Below are 17,498 nucleotides of genomic sequence, written 5' to 3'. Positions count from 1 at the left end.
AACTCCAAGGACAAACTGATAAATGACTAAGTTCTACAGTTGTACCTGGGTGCTTAAAATGGAGGGGCTTTTATGGAATTTAAAGCTTATTATAGCAGTCTCCCCAAATGTGGGGGAAATACAAAAGGTGTTCATTGTGTTCAAGAAAAAATCCAATAGTTCACAAAAAGTAGAGTTACTTGTTAACATATCTATCTGATCCCTTCTAGAACTCCATCAGTGGCGAGAGATATTGATGATAAATCCTATGATGGCCATGAACCCTTTGTTGACAGCATCAGGGCAGCAGAGAATGCCACTGGTTCCTTCACCATTTGAACCTCCAATGGCAGACAGGTATTTTTTTCCAGTATACTAATCTGGTCTAAGGAGAAAATGGATGATCATTAACTTTTCAAATGATAATAACTCCAATGTTGTTTCTTGACTAATGTTATTTCCCTGATTCGTGTCCAGTGCAGTGTCCAGTCAACACACTTCCTGCCACTTCCCATTTGAGGCCTGCTTGATATATTCACTCAACACATAGCTGATGAGCACTTGCCCTGTGACACTGAGAGAGGAAACACAAGCAGGGGAAGCGGGAGAGGGAGAAGCAGACTTCCTGTCAAACAGGGAGCCCGATTCAGGGCTCGATCCCAGGATCGAGATCATGACCTGAGCTGAAGGCAGGTGCTTAACAACTGAGCCACCCGGGCTCCCCATGTTTTGACATTCTGAGAAGAAAGTCATATCCATTATTTATTGTTGTTTGTGGAGCATCAATAATAAATTTGGACTTCTTGAGACCACTGAAGTTTGGCAAAATAAATAAATTGTCACCCAGGTAGTCAAACCCTGAGCCCAGATGGCAAAACCCAATCCAAAGTATGTCCATAACATAGGGAAAGAATGTAGTGGTCCAAGTGGTATGTTGGTCACGGGAAATCAGAAAGCAGTATTGATTTGATTAGATCTTGTTTGCAGACATTCTTAAAATGTTCTCTTCTTGCTTTATCTGTCGTGCTATCAGCTGAGTCAGTCTGTCCTTAGTAGTTCTTTCTTACCACATTTCTATTTAAACCAATAGAGGCTGCAGGATTTTTACATTTCATTTGGGGAAGAGATGATAGAATTCTGTCTGGCAGTTAAAAGAGCCCACTGTCTACACAATGGGGAATTTGTATTATTCCAACATCATTTTATCTACTTTATATCTTTTTTCCCCTAGAGATTTATTGCCTTCCACCGTAGCTCCTCCTGACCCAAGACAGTTTTGCATTCCTTCCCAGTTTGGATCTTCTGTTCTACCAAACGCAAATGTGCCGAGCATGTTGTCTAATCATGTCTACTCAGGTATGGGCAAAAAATGGCTCCAGTCTGTGGAGCAACTGTGACCTGGGCAGCTGCTTTATGCTTGCCATCATGCCATCAGATTTACTGCTAAGTTTTGGTGGCAGAACTCTGTGTCGGTAATGCGTGTAGGTTCTGTATTTGCAACCTAGATTTAAATCATGGTTCTGCCACTGTGTGCCTGAGTGTATGTTGCTTAACTCTTCCAACCATCAAGTTACTGGTGAGTAACATGAAAAGTTGCACTATTACTATCTGTCCTATCTTACACGTGAGGAGCTAAGGAGGTCACGAGGAGATGAGATCTGAGAGTTAAAGGGGTTTAGGGCTGTTTGTCTATGTCCTGACAGGTCATTGCGGGAAATTTGCCTTTTATTCTGAGTAAGAAGCAAAGCTTTTGAGGAGTTCAAGCAAAGGAGGCATGTGGTCTGACTTACATTTTACCAGGATCACTCTGGCTGCTGTGTCTGGGACAAACTTGATAGGATCAAAGTTCTGAGGATAAACTGATGGGAGTTAATGGGCTATTAGAATAGCCAAAAGATTATGAGGGGTTGGCCCTGGGTGGTGACAGTTCAAGAGCAACATGTGGTTGGATTCTGTAATTATTTTGAAGGTAGAAATAACGGGTTTTTTTTACAGTTTAGAAATTAGCTGTGTAAGAGAGAGGTGTTGAGGAGGACAGCAAAAATTTTGGTCTGAGCAATAGGAAAGGCAGAATTTCTGTGTTGAGGAAGAGGATGAGAGGAACAGAGTTCTTGGGGTGGAGAGATATCCTAGGCAGAGTTCGCTCCTATTACGTTTGAGGCGCTTAACCGACCGTCATTGGGAGATGTCAGGAAGGCAGTTAACTCCCAGAAAAGACTTCTGGAGGCAACCTGGAGATATAATTTTGGAAGTCATCAGCATAGATGAGGCTAGATGAGATCACCCACAGAACGAATGTAGATAGAAGTTAAAAGGGTGATTCTTAGGACACAGAAAAGATCCAAAATGTGAAAAGGAACAAGCAGGGAAGAAACAGGAAGAGAAACCAGTGAGGTGGGAGGAAACTCAGGACAGCCTGGTGGCCTTGACAGCAAGGGAAGAAGTTGTAAGGAGAGAGAGAGAGCATCTATGTGAAGTGTGCCAAGTAGATGAAAACTAGCGATATATGACTAGATTTAGCTAAGAGGAGCTCATTGGTGATCTTGATAAGAGCAGTCAGTAGAGCGGTATCAGTGAAAACATGACTGGATGGGGCTTGAGAGAGATTAGGAAGTGAGAATTTCCTCAGGATACTGAAGATCAGACTGATGTATCTTATCTCCCCAAAACTATATTCGTGAATTTCTGTTTGTCCTTGCTCTCCAGTTCCAACAACTCTGAGTAGATAAGAACAATGTGAGTGAAAAGTTTGACACAAGAAGAAATACCACTGGTGTCAGGGCCGGTGAAGAACAGCCTAGATTTGAGCATGCTGTGCATGGATCCATTACAGTGGGATCGGGCAGACAAGCCAGGGCCAGATATGAAACTAGACACACTCCGTGGAGTGATCCAAGGACCAAAAAGGCTGTCCCAACAGTTGATCCAGATTAAAGCCCCTCCTGGCAGCAAGCACCCAGTAAATCTACAGCCCATGGTTACAGACAACACATAAACAGACCAGTGAAATAGTTTCATTGCTGACTCAGAGAGCTTGTCTTAGTGATAAAAAATCCAGAAGCTGCCAATATTTGTATATACACAAGCAAGTTGACCACCTGTCTCAGGGACATAGGTCAGGTCTCCTGCCTCAAGGCTGATGTGTAGCAGAGTGAGCAAGGGAAAAGTAAGGGCTGAGTCCTACAGAAACTGAGTTACTAAGTAAGTTATCAAAACAGAAACTAAGACAGAAATCTATTTCAAAAATTAGATGTTAGGTAGAGTGGATTATTACAGCTGGACTAGCCCTAAGTTTGATGTCATCTATTTGGGAAAGAGAAAGAAACTTGAAATAGGTTTGATGGCTCCAAATTTCAGAGGGTCCTAGAATCCAGGTAATTAGAACTGTGCCCTCTCTACTGGACTTCTCATGAGAACTTTCTTTGCATCCTTTGCCAGTACCTCCCGGGTTGAAAGTTTTATGCATACCGGCTCCCTAAAGAAGAATACTTTGAAGCCACTGAATTATAAAAATATAGAGCTTTAGAGTTAGGAAGATTTTAGAGGTCACCTCATTTAATCTCTGAATTTTACAAATGACAAATAATCTCCTTTAAAAAGATATAGTACGATTTATTTCAAGATAGGTTATTAATAGGAGTTAAAGGAGATCTTCTAGCTTAGTACAAAGGATGTACAAGAAACAGTTCTAGCCTGCATGATACTAATCCCCTTGTTAGGGAGAACAGATTTTCATATGTAAAACTATCAGTGAACAAAACTATACTTAATAAGTACAATTTGGGTGTCTATTATGTTAAAGAGTGTTCTGTAGACCTGTGCTGGTCTGTGAGGAGGTTGTGCAAATAAATACATATATAGAGAAACTTTTGCAATGAATTGACAGGGTAATTCTCTATTGATCTAGTATTTTTTTTCACTTGTATTTGTGCTTGTTTTCATTTCAATTTTAAAAGAGTTCATTTTGTTATAATTTTTAAAAGTATTGGTCCATGGGCGCCTGGGTGGCTCAGTGGGTTAAGCCTCTGCCTTCGTCGGCTCAGGTCATGATCCTCAGGGTCCTGGGATCGAGTCCCGCATCAGGCTCTCTGCTTAGCAGGGAGCCTGCTTCCCGCCCCACCCCCTGCCTATTTGTGATCTCTGTCTGTCAAGTAAATAAATAAAATCTTTAAAAAAAAAGTATTGGTCTATGATGGGTAGAAATTTTAAGAGAAAAACAATTCCCTTTACCATAGATAGTTTGAAAAGCAACATATAGACACTAAGTGCATTAGGAGTACAGAGAAAGAAGAAAGTCAATAGAGCATAAAGTTACGAAGCAAGAATACAACCTTCAAATCTGTGATGTCACTGTTATCTCAAGATATTTTAGAAGATTACACAAAGAACATAATTTCTACCCAACATCATTGAAAACATTTTGGAAAAATTATCTTCCTCAGATACACAAATAAGTCCACATAGAGAGCTTTATATCCTACCCATTAAATCACTGCATTTATTTCCAGACATTTTGATGCATAAGAAGCACTTATTTACTTTTTTTTTTACGGTCAACTAATTTCTCTTATAGCAAAAAAAAAAAAAAAAAAAAAAAAAAGTTATCCATTTTTACTTCAAAAGCTAGAAGTGAAGAGATCCACGATCCACAGCTCATTGAATCTTTTTTCCTTTTTGAAGTATGGCAGGAAAATGTCACCAATCATGAGACCCATACTTAAAGAAAAATAAAATTATCTAGTATTTATCATTCCATCACCAAAGTGACCCTAAAATGCTGAACAGCAATTATCTGATACTATTTCCAACATTATACTCTACTGGAGGGTTTTGTAGATGCTGTTTTAAATCATTACTTTTTTTGTATTATTTTAAAATAAACATTGTTAATTTGTTTGTGGAGTGAGATAATGGTTTTCTTTTTTAAGGTTGGGGCATTTTACCACCTGAATCCATAAAGGCAATGGCCAGAAGAAATGAAATGATTCAAAGGCAGCATACTGCCAGGTAACATAACAGTGTTGTTTTGTTTATTTTCTATTCACTCACTTGTTCATTTATTCATTTGTTTTAGACACATAGGTAAATAGACAGAAAGATAGGTAGACTGAAAAATAGCTAGATGACAGAGATACAGTTTTTGTATACATACACTCATTCATTTGTTATATTTGTTTATTTGTATACATTATACATACCCTAATCATACACATATTATATTATGTATATTTGATAGATTTCTGATTATATGCAAAAAGTATTTCAGGAATATTACAAAAAGAAATATATACAAACATAGATTCAGGCTGGTTAAAAGCAAGATTGGAAATTATGTAGTGAAGCTAAGCAGGTAGATCATAAGAGTTTAACAATGCCTCACAGTTAAAATGCCTACTTGTGATGCCTCTGAAATTCATATCAGCCCTTCTATTTTAAATGACTTCAATTCTGCCCAAACATAGGAGCCACGCTTGCCAACTCCACTTCAGACTCTGTGAGCAGAGCCCAGACAGCCCCACGTCAGTGGCCCCCCACAATGGCCTTCTACTGTAGCAAATGGAAAGAAAAGACAGCAATAATGATAGGGCATGACCCTGGGGTGCAAGAAGGCATTATCCTCAGTTTTCTCATCACTAAACCCCAGGGGGTCCAGGTGAAAACCAATAACCAAAGTAAAGTAAGCAAAGCCCTCAACAAGTCCTCCTACATAAACCCTGCCAGCTGCATTGATTTGTAACAGTTGAGACTTGCATTGACTTACTGCCTGCCTTAAGTCCCACTGTGATTATAGTACAGGGTTTAAAAACCTCTTTCCAGAATTTTAGTTTCTTTGAGGATTAATCTCTGGCAAGAAACTACTCTCTGCTATGTTATCCCCACTCCTGCTGAATTTGCCAGACCTATTAGAATTAATGCTTTAAAAACTGGCCTTGCCTTTCCGTTGAGAGATTGAACCAAACCTCTCACCCTCAAATCTTTATTCCAAACTCTCCTTCCCAGTGAATTTTTGGGGACCTCGTGTTTCCACCCAACACACTTCAGATAAGCAGTGTGAAGACTCAGGAAAAGCAGAGGTCCCATCTCAGAAAAGGCAGAGGTCCATGAAGACTGTATTTCTAATGGTTTTCTTCAGGTGTATAAAATATATTGTTCTGTTTTTAGGATGGAAATGGAAATGCATGCCATTTACCAACAAAGGAGAATAGAAAAAGTGAACCCCAAGGGACTAGCAGGCCTAGGGATACCATTCCTGTATGGCTCCAGTGTGCCACCTGCCCCAGCCCCCTACCATGGCAGAAGTATGCTTCCTGCTGGTGACCTGCATTTTCACAGAAGCACCCTGAGAAATCTTCAGGGAAACCCTACGCTAGTGGCCACTGGTCCACATTTTCTAGAGAGCTGGGGTCAGAAATGTCGTCGTCTCAGGAGAGGTACAGGGAATCAGAAAGTTCTAGACAGCGATATTGAGAGCTCCAAAAGTCAAGTAGAAGAAAAACTCTTAGGCCAGACTCATGGGATTTCCTATGAAGAGGATGAATATGCAAAGGAACCAGAGAATGAAGCTCTCAACAACCAGAAGTCAAGTGAAACCAATGAAAAGCCAACTACAGCTCTTGCCAACACCTGTGGGGAGCTCGAGCCCTCCCACAGAAAACCTTGGGGAGCTCATGGTGCACCTCTAGAAGCAAAGGCCTCCTGGGATGGTGCTAAAGAGAAGCCTTCAGAGCAGGGCTTCTCAGCCTGTGGGGAAAAGAATGGTGTTTGCCCTCCAATTCCTCGACCAGTTCTGCCAGGTGGGTGTCAGAGGCCAATGGCAGATTCTATGAGCCACAGGTCACCAATCCCTAAGTTATTCCGTAATGCTTTATACTCATCATGTTTCCTTAATTCTTTTCTTAGTCCTATTGAGACCTATGTCTTTTTGAAGTCACTTCAATTATGTTAGCTCCACTAAAGCCATATTAGTGACATTCGTATCTATTCCTATGTAGCTATAGAGAGAACTTTCAGCAAAAGCTAGGAAGGCAAGGGTGAGGAAGGGTGGGGAAACCTACCAGCATTTTAAACTAAAATTTTAATTTCATTGGCTGCTAATTTTTTCAAAACACAATAGAGGGACTTCTTGCTTTGAAGTATGAATTCTATCTCCCCTGTATTTAACTGTAGAAAACTATGGACAGTGAAACAGAAACATTAACTTTCAATGCCCATTCCTGTGGTGATACCTTTTTACCTAAAAGCATTAGCACACTACCCACCCCACCCAAACACATACTGAATAGTTTTCTAGAACTTCTTTAGACAAAAATATTTTAAAATACTGGAATTTGTGGGGAGGGGAGGGGGAGTGTGGTCACTGAACCAACTTCTTGCCTTACAAAGTGTTAATTTGCCATTTTTGAATATGTATCTAAATTCCCGTGTCACCGAGAAAGCATGATAAATCACAAAACATTATAGAACATGATAGTGTTCATCTGGAGAATGAAATCCACATGGCATGTCTCTTGGAATTGCAGAGAAACAGAGCAGTCGGCAACTTCTTTGTTTATTTATGATAATGCTGTCATTAAAGATCTTTAGGGGAAGAAAAAGAAAGGAGATACTCAACTTTTAAAAAAATGTCTCCCAGTCTACGGCCATACCACCCTGAATGTGCTGATCTTGTCTGATCTCGGAAGCTAAGCAGGGTTGGGCCTGGTTAGTACTTGGATGGGAAGAAAATTTCTCTCAGTATCTTTTAAGGAGCCTATACATAGATCTATAGGGGTCTAAAGGGACCCTCTGTGGTAAGAGATAGAATTTGAGGAAATTAAGGTAACCATACATGAAACTGTACTCCTAGCTTCCCCCTTTTCCCTGGAAATTTTATATCACCAAATAATTTCCTTTCCATTTTTAAAGGAACACACCCACTGGCTACAATTGGGGAAAATGTGTCCTTGGATGAAGATATTCAGAAATGGACTGTGGATGACGTGTACAACTTCATTAGTGGCCTTCCAGGTTGTTCAGACTATGCTCAGGTGACTTAACACTGAAGTGTTTTCATGAAAACAAGACACTTGTAGGAAATATATCTCCTTCCTAATGAGTTCTGTTAAACATGTATTTTTCTCTCAGAGAGAATTCCCAATAATCTGCCCCTTCGTATGTCACTGGTTGATAGGACAGGAGCCTGGGATCCGTGGAGCTTGGGTCTAGTCCCCGCACCCCATTTGCAGGGGAGGCTGGGAGAGCCATGTCTGTCTGGCTTGTTTCTGTTCTATCAAGACTCCCAGGAGGTTGGAATTCACCCCAAATTAAAAGATTCAGTGGACAAACATTCAAAAACAGGGAGAAATGTCTACTACATTCCCTAGTCTTCTGTATAACAAATACTTTGGGGGTACATACTTCTGTACCAGAAGTTTAAGGCTACTCATAATAAGTAATAGAAATATTCTTCATTCTGAAAAGGGTAACAGGACAATAGATCTGAAAAAATAAGTTAACTCTTCTAAAATTCTATATGTATGCTGGGGCAACATACAAAAGTGCATACACACAGATAATTAAATCTGGTAGATAAAATACTATTTTTTTTTAGTTATAATGAACTGTCAGGAGAGGTGGAAAGAAGACTAGTTTCACTCATATGGAAAATAGGTTGGCCAGTTTTTAGAGTTTATGTCAGTGCTATATTTTCGTACATAAATTTTATTTTTTTAAGTGCTTTATTTTTTAAAAATATTTTATTTGTTTATTTGAGAGAGAGAGAGAGAAAGAGAGCACAAGCCAGGAGGAGCAGCAGAGGCTAGAGGGAGAAACAGATTACCTGCTGAGCAAGGATCCCCTCTCCCCGATGTAGGACTTGATCCTAGGACCCTTAGATCATGACCTGAGCCAAAGGTAGCCGCTTAACTGACTGAGCCACCCAGGCATCCCTGCAAGTGATATAATAACACAATTTTAAGTAACAATTTGCCTAGTAAATCTGGTGTCATTATCTTTGGTTTATATATTAAAGGAAAAGAAAGCAAGGAAAGGACATTATAATTGAACATAATTAACGGATGTTAAAAATAACTTTTTTCAGCTATCAGTGTTGTGATCATTTTTTACTTCATTGTAATGCTGTCAATTCTTCTACATTTTCTTTTTTTTTTTTTCTGTTTATGGGGCTTATGGAAAAATTAGCGTCGTCATTAAGAGTATGGCGTATGAAACCAGGAAGTACAAGTGCAAAACCTGGCTTTCATGTTTTCTGGACATGTGACCTGGGACAAGTTGCCTATCTTCTTGGTACACAGTTAATCATCTGTAAAATGGGTATACTTGTATAATATATTCTCAAAGGATTGTTGTAAGCCATGAAGAGGGCCTCATACTTTATAAGTACTTGATAAATATTAATTTCATCATTCTATCAGAGGCTCCTCAAGAGAACAGAACCGCAGCTTACTTACGAAGCAAGCTGTATTCTTCAAGTCACCCACCCTGTCTTTTTGAATACTTGATGAAAATTCCTGTCCTGTTCTCTCCTATTCAGCAAGTATAACATTATTGTTTTACTAGTCATTCACCATGGGGTAATCACTTTTTAAATTTATCTGTGCCATGCATCAAGTGCCTCATCAACCACTAGGAAAGTTACAAAATTTTTATAACAGCCAGAAATAAGCAACCCTGTGTGTAATGAACATGTGACCTCTGACTTCCAGTGGACAGAATCTATTTGAACCTTCATCATTCTTAATCAGACATAAAAGTGCTCTTGATAATAACCACTCTTGTGATAAATGATGCCACGTGTGCATTTCATACTTTATCATCCTCCACGTCCTCTTGCGGACACATAGAAGTCACATAAACACGAGTACCCCAAACTTGGCTGACTCATTATCTCTCACCAACAGGATGTCAGTGCTCCTTTCCCCACCCCGAGAAGTGGTACAATTATTTCTAGGTGTTTCTCAAACGTGGCTAGGATCAAGTTCTGCTCTCGCTTCCTCGTTAGTCTATTGCCTCCCTGGGACTGCTGGCAAAATCAGCTGCAGGAAGGCCACTGACTTGCTGGGCATGACCCGCCATGCTCAGTGACAGTACAGTGTGCAGAAACAGAGAGAATGTCCCTGGACACAGCAGAGAGCAACAAGCATCAAAGCAGCATGGCTCAGGCGCAGCTGCCACTAAATCCCTTGTCTAGTATGTCACAGCCTGGGGCTACCCCGGAGTTGCACTCCCTGTCCTCCCCCTATATCTCCCAACCCTGTCCTCTTCCTCATCTCTGCCTTAGGTGGCTACACAGCAGTCTCCCACCACCTGCTTCCTGCAGGTATCAAAAGAAATCCAGAAGAAAAGAACCACAACTAGACCCCGAGGCTCTTAGGCGAATGAGTTCTTTTAAACAGATGTAGAAAGAGGGTTGGTAGCTCACTTGTTCAGGGATGTCCAGGAGATGTTCCAACACATCTTATTTGTTTGTTTGTTTTAATGTTCAGTTAGTCACTGTACAGTACATATCATTAATTTTTGATGCAGTGTTCAGTGATTCTTATTTGTTCTAGGTGACTCAACGGTAAAATGTTCTCTGTCTAAAAATAACTGAAATCACTAAAACTATGTGTATGTTTATAGGGTGCTCTTGGCCTCAACTACTGTGTTGAGAATGAGGGGGGAGGGACATCTAAGTGACAGTATAAATTTCTGCAACTTTGCCTTGGGGCCAGGTTCCGCCACCAGAGCTGAGGGTCAGGCCCTGCCTGCCAACCTGCCTGGGTTTGAAAATGTATCCCTTCCCTGAAGAGTGAGGCGTCTGACAGTGAGTTTACCAACTGAGGGGGTTGGTGAGGTGGAAGTGAGGCAAAGGAGGAATTTCCAGGAGAAGGGCCAGGAACCAGAAAGAATTTAGCACAGTTGGGATTTCAAGAGTAGTTCCTGGTAGCACAGAGAACCAAGGTAGGACAGGTGAGAATGGCAGGACAGGAGGCTGGAATAGGGGAAGGTGCCAGGTCACCAAGAGCTGGGGACACCCTGTGAGGGATTATGACTTCATCCTGAAGGCAGCTGAGGCGCCTAGCTTTTTATTTCAGAAAAGTTACTTAGGTTGCTCTTATGAAAACAGGTTGAAGGTGGCAAGGCTAGTAGGGAAGCCCTAGACCCAGGGTAGCACCAGATGGGTGGGTAGATAAGAACACCATCTAGGACGCCTGCGTGGCTCAGTCAGTGAAGCATCTGCCTGTGGCTCAGGTCATGATCGCAGGGTCCTGGGATCAGGCCTTGGGGAGTCTGCTTGTCTCTCTCCCTCTGCCCCCACACCACACCACTGGTGTGCTTGCTCTGAGAGAGAGAGAGAGAGAGAGAGAAATAAGATAAATAAAACCTTAAAAAGAAAAAAAGACAACTATCTAAAAGGCAGAATTAGCATGATTCAGCTTCTAAGTTTCAGGGAGACTTTGGCATAGAGAGACATTCACTGAAGCCAAAGACTGAGGTAAATCAGGAAAACCTAAGAGGACCTAAAGTAGAAGCCTCAGAAACCCAAACACAGAAGGGTTTGGATAAAGAAATGGTAGCCTCAGTAGAGTCCCCAGGAGGGAGATGCCTCACAAAGGCAAGGAAGACCATTTTTCATGAAAAAGTGGTCAACAATGTCAAATGCAGCCTGGAGCACATCTGTGGTTAGGTTGCTGGGCAGAATTAGAAGTAGATTGTTTTTGGTGTTTTTTTTTTTTTTTTTAAGATTTTATTTATTTATTTGAGAGAGAGAGAAATAGCAAGAGAGAGCAAAGCAGGAGGGTGGGGCAGAGGGAGAAAGGGAGAAACAGGTTCCCCACTGAGCAGGGAGTCCCAGGACACTGGGATCATGACCTGACCTGAGGCAGATGCTTAACCGACTGAGCCACCCAAGCGCCCCAAAGAAGCTCTTCACTTCTCTCCACTCCTCTCCTCTCCTCTCTCTTCTTTTTCTTCCTTCCTTCCTTCCTTTTTCCTTTTTTCTTTCTTTCTTTTATTTCTTTTCCTTTCCTTTCCTTTTCTTTCCTTCCTTCCTTTTTCAATTAGGAAGTTATATGGTCTGCTAAAAATGAGGGAGAATCCTGTAAGGTCTTAAGCTTGAAGAGTGTGAAGAAAGCTTGAAAATAGAAAAAACAGATCACATCAGTAAATATAGGATTGCTGAGCAGGTTGAAGCTGGAAATCATGAAGTTACAGTGCTGCCAGTCTGCCCAGATTTTCTGATTCACCTTTTTATCTGCCTGGCATCTTTGTCCACCAGCAGCCTTCCTAGTTTCTGGAAGAAAGGAAGGCATGATGCCATCCACTCCACAGTCAGAACAGAGAGGGCCCCAGAAAGGCCCAGAATGATGGTTCTCACCCGCATTATCTCTCCTCCCCTTGCCATTCGTCCAAGGCAGTGGACAGAGGCTGTATCTGTCTATGTGAAAAGTGAAATTTGTCTGCCATTATCTTTACCCACAATCCTTTACTCAGTCTGTTTGTGCATTCATTAAATTGTCCAGCAACATTTATTGCATACCTACTACGTGCCAGCCATGGCATTACAGGGCCACTGGTAAATAAGACACTGATCTGCCCTCAAATAATACCTACTCCAGGATGGACTTGAGTCCCATAAACAGAATTATAATGTGCTCTAAGAGTAATTAAAGAACACAGACAACTTGCCACCAAAGCACAGAAAAGAGAATAATATAAAATGAGAAATTTTATAATATTTAGTGTCAGCCTCAAGCGGCCTTAATGTTTCCTCCAAAACTTAAATATCTATATACAAAACAAGAATTTTTTAAAAACTCATAGAGACAAAGTTAACACCTTTTGTATTTAATAAGGTATTTAAAGATCATGCAATTGATGGGGAAACCTTGCCGTTACTCACAGAGGAGCATCTCCGAAGCACTCTGGGATTAAAGCTAGGACCGGCACTAAAGATTCAATCACAGGTATGCTGAGTTCTTGTAACTAAATATGCATTAATGGTATGAGACTTAAAAGAAATCTGTTTTTAATTTTTCTCCCGTTGTAGTATGCACAATACCTATTTGACCTCTTTATGAAAAATTGCCTCTGTGGGTGGGGACATGATAGGAGCCAGGGAACCCGAAAGCTTTGGATGGAGTAGTGGTACATGTTCCTAGCTATAGCTGGAAGGCATAAAGCAATGGTGTGCTGGTTAATGCTTAACAACTAGTTCTCTTCAAACACAAAATGAACGCTGATTTGTAGCATTTCATTTCTATAGGGCAAAAACCCCAATCTGACTGACAAACTCCTAATGTAATGCCACTGAATACAGAATTGGGAAGAAATGCACAGCAGTACCCCATTTGCAAATAGTTTCTCTATTTAAAGGGACCTAAATGAACTCAGGAGTAAATATAATAATAAATAACAGTATGGGGCATCTGGGTGGCTTAGCCAGTTAAGGGTCTAACTTGATTTCGGCTCAGGTCATGATCTCAGGGCTGTGAAATTAAACCCCACGTTGGGCTCTGTGCTGGGTGTGGAGTCAGCGTAAGATTCTCCCTCTCCCTCTCCCCCTCCCCCTGCTTGCATGTGCACACCCACTCTCTAAACTAGTAATAGTAGTAATAATAGTAAAATAATTCAGTAAAAACAATTAAGAAGTGATGAGTTTTTGAATATTTATTACTCGAGTTTAATTGTAAGTTTACCATAATTTAACTTCTAATAATGCCGTGCTTAACCACTGGCTTGCAAACTTTCAAGGAGTTTCTCAACTGGCTCTTGAGACTGGAACAAGCTAACTCTAGCTCACCACTTCTTGCCATCTCCACTGCTTCATTTGGGACTGACGGTCCATTATCTGTCCTTGGATTACTGCTTTAGCCTTCTGTTCTCTCTGCTCTGCCCTTGCCTTTCCCAGCATCTAGCCACAAAGCAGTTAAGGATGATCCTTCTAATACATAAGACAGATCATGTCTCCCTTCTCAAAAGTCTGCCTTCGCTCCCCATCTCCTTTAGAGGAAAAGCCAAAGATCTGTATTATTTGTGCTCCTCTCCACCCACCACGATCCTTAAATTCCTGACCTCATCTTCTACTTATGTACCCTCCCTCCCCTGCAGTTACTGCTTTTGACCAGTTGCCTCTAGACACTGCTTGAACGTGTGGACACACTCCATCTTAGGGTTGTTCCCTCTGCCTGGGATGTTCTTCCCCCGATACCTTCGTGCTTTCCTCCCTCTTCTTCTTCATCGGTGCTCCACATACCTGCTTAATGAAGCTTGCTCAGATCACCCTATTTAAAAGTGTACACAGCCTAACCCCCATGCATACTGCTGCTATCCCTTTTCTGCTCTTCTTTTTTCCTCCTTAGCACTTATAGATCATACTATATAACTCATTTATTATATTCATGTGTATCGTTGATTTCTCCCAACCCACTAGAATGTAACTCCACAAGAGCATAGATACTTATCTGTTTTGTTGACTGATGTATTCTTAGAATATGCAAGACCAATAAATAGGTCAAAAATTATTTACTGAAAGAGTGAGTTTCCTAAAAGTGAAGCCAAGAAGCATCAGCTAATTCTTCCCAGAATTTATACAGGACTGTACTTTTCTACAATGCTTGTTTTATGCAAAGTACAATGAGATTTGAAAATATCCTTCAAAAGCCATTCTTATCTGCTTAAAAATTTTAGGGCAAAAAAGTTCTTTATTTCATGTAAATACTTTCATGTTTCCATTGTATTCTTTTTTTCAGCTTCTTATTTTGGAACAATTTTAGATATAGAAAAGTTGCAAAGATACTACAGAGAATTCACCCAACTTTTTTTAACATTAACATCTTACATAATGTGGCACATTTGTCAAAACTAAGAAGTTAACATCAGTACAATGTGGTCTTCATTTTTTAAAGATTTTATGTATGTATGTATGTATATATTTATTTATTTAAGAGAGAGCCAGAGAGTGCAGGAGCAGGGATGGAGGCAGAGGGAGGGAAAGATGGACAAGCAGACTCTCCGCTGAGCAGGGAGCCCAGTGCAGTTGATCCCAGGACATTCAGATCATCACCTGAGCTGAAGTCAATGCTTAACAGACTGAGCCACCCAGGCACCCCATATTCACTTTTAAATAATTTATTTTTCTTTAATGAGGATACTTGGCATACTTTATAATGACACTGCAGGATTTTTTCTCAAATCTGATTTTCTTTACCTTTAATTTATCATTTATGTTTTTTTGTTTGTTTGTTTTCTTTTGTTTCGTTTTGTTTTGGTCTTTACAATGTGGCTAACTCCAAGTAATTCTTTCTCCCCCACCCCCACCTTGACTATAGTTGTCATACAGTGTTATGTTCTCCAAGTCTTCTCACTTGCCATTAGTATTAACCCCAAATCATTTTCTGAGGGCTGTAGTCATTTCTTTGGCTCCCACCTGACATGTCTCAATGCCTCCATGGAGCCCAGCTGAGCTCTAATGTCCAAACTCCTTCTGCCTGCACGACAGGACAGGGCTCCCACAGGAGTTGTGGGGGAAGGTCTGTGACTGATGCCAGACATTCCACCAAATGGAACAGTTGTAGAGTCCTTGGGATTGAGAACTTCCAGGCATCCAATTGAAGTAGCAGAATTGGAAGGTTCTGGGTAACATCTGGAAGACCCAGGAAGTGAGCGGGCATGAGTTCATCAATGGATAAGATAACAAAGTCTCAATCTCCAAAATGGGAAGCAGGGGCAATATTCCAATACAGTGAGCCCTGCTAAGAAGGAGACCCCCCCCTCAGAAAGCCAGAAACTAAGAGGGTGGACCTGGACAAGGCATACAAGGAAAGGGATAGGAGAGGAAAGAGTTACTGGAATTTGAGAACCCAGATATTATTAGAATGGAAGAAGCTGGGTTTGAGCTATGATAATGTGAACAACATAGAAATCGCCTGGGTCCCGTTGAGGGTCAGGTTTGTGTAGGAGCCCAGCGGATGATACTGGGGCATTGAGGCCCCAGGTGGCAGTGTTTATGTCTCAACACTAAGCCAATTTAAAGCCAGCTGTGTGCTGAAGTCGTCTAAAGAATTACAGCCTGGGCTTGGAGAGGTTACCAGTTGGCCATTAGTAAACATGGAACGGTGTGTCTGTAGGATCTCTTGCAGGACTGTTTGAAAAGGATGAGGTGGACTGAACTCAGAATAAAATAATGGTATACACAGATGAACCACAGCAGACCCGGGAATGGGAATTTGGAAGTTACTACCCCCTTCATATCTAGTATTACAGTAATAAACACTGTATGCTACTGAGAGAAATAAAAAGCCCACCATGTCCTAGAACTGTGTCCCTCACAACTATACAGATGACCCATGCCTGAAATTACCTCAACCTCCCTGCCCTCTGTGGCTAAGCAGAGTGTGTTGGGTTACTGGAAGAATCTCTAGCCTTAACTACTGTCACCATTTTGTCTTCAAAGGTATCTCAGCATGTGGAAAGTATGTTGTACAAGAAAAGTCTTTCACTTCCTACCAATACAAAACAAGCATTTGATCAACCAGCAGATACAACTCCTCTTTTGGATTTTAATTCCTGGGGTGATAATACATTAGACATCCCTTGTTCCCAGGATATAACAATTCCTAAAGGAATTGAACGAGATAGCGTGAGAAATTAAAACCCTCAAGGAGTAAGAACGGTCTTAATCAGTTTTCCAAAGAGTCTAGGACATTCTGAAAGGTGTGGGAGGGTTTCCCGGGATGAGGTGGAGACTGGGAGGGAGAGAAGCCAGCCCACCTGGAGCCCTTAGAGACCTTGCCTGAAAGGCTTCCTAAAGTGACCTCAGAGCAAAGCGGCTGGAGGTGTATCCTTGGAAGCAAATGCTAAATGAAGGAGAGAATTTACAAACACCAAAAAAAGCTACAGTTGGATGTTTCCATGTGGAAATCTCTGAAGAAGCCAAAATAACCTGTATTGCATAAAAGAGCTCCTTATGTCTCTTCACTCATTTCCCATCCCCCAACCCAGAAAGAGACAAAGGCAACCTCCAGCAGTTGAAAGGAGGTAGAAGAAAAAGTGGCGAAGTGTAAAAAGGAGGAGACGTTGACGGCAGGGCCCCCACTTTTTCTCATTTCAGGCTTCCAGGCTGAAGAAGGACCAAGTTAGGGAAAAACAGAAACTTGGTTGAACCTTTAAGTTCAGAGTGACTGTTACTCAGCATTTTCTTTCTGACACGGAACTATGTTATGACTAAAAATAACTACTGGTTATCTGAGCGGGAGATGAAAAGCCATACTGCCCACCTCAGATTTCACCAGAGGGGTGGGGAAGAGTTATCTCTGCATGCAGGTTTGAGTTGGCAGGAGGGAGGGAAGAAGATGAAAGTGGCTTTCTGCTTGTCCCTGTGGAGTGCCTTTCAACCTCCCATTTGACAGAAAGTCTCTGAAAGAATATACAAGGAACTGCTAGGAGTTTGCTCAAGTTGGGCTGGGTAACAGGGATGTGAGGGGAAACTGACTGCATACCCTCTTCTATGCTTTAAATGTCTAACAATGAGAATGCAT

The 17,498-nt window shown here is 41.2% G+C and overlaps 1 protein-coding gene across 1 annotated transcript; it reads left to right on the top strand.

The window, feature by feature from the left end:
- The first annotated feature begins 250 nt into the window (after nucleotides 1-250).
- SAMD7 (sterile alpha motif domain containing 7) lies at nucleotides 251-16,612 on the top strand. Its single transcript, XM_059388055.1, has 7 exons — nucleotides 251-336; nucleotides 1,211-1,335; nucleotides 4,908-4,986; nucleotides 6,142-6,773; nucleotides 7,885-8,006; nucleotides 12,816-12,926; nucleotides 16,415-16,612. The coding sequence occupies exons 1-7, from the start codon at nucleotides 251-253 to the stop codon at nucleotides 16,610-16,612; spliced, it is 1,353 nt and encodes a 450-aa protein (XP_059244038.1).
- The last annotated feature ends 886 nt before the right edge of the window (nucleotides 16,613-17,498 follow it).

Source organism: Mustela nigripes, chromosome 2 (genome assembly GCF_022355385.1).
Source record: "Mustela nigripes isolate SB6536 chromosome 2, MUSNIG.SB6536, whole genome shotgun sequence".
Lineage (NCBI taxonomy): Eukaryota > Metazoa > Chordata > Mammalia > Carnivora > Mustelidae > Mustela > Mustela nigripes.
This window is presented reverse-complemented; position numbering and strand designations above follow the sequence as displayed.

Coding starts and splice junctions, on each gene's coding strand:
- SAMD7 (XM_059388055.1), top strand. CDS start 251: ATGGCCATGAACCCTTTGTTGACAGCATCAGGGCAGCAGAGAATGCCA. Junction 1,336..4,907: donor GTCTAATCATGTCTACTCAG/GTATGGGCAAAA, acceptor TTCTTTTTTAAG/GTTGGGGCATTTTACCACCT. Junction 4,987..6,141: donor CAAAGGCAGCATACTGCCAG/GTAACATAACAG, acceptor TTCTGTTTTTAG/GATGGAAATGGAAATGCATG.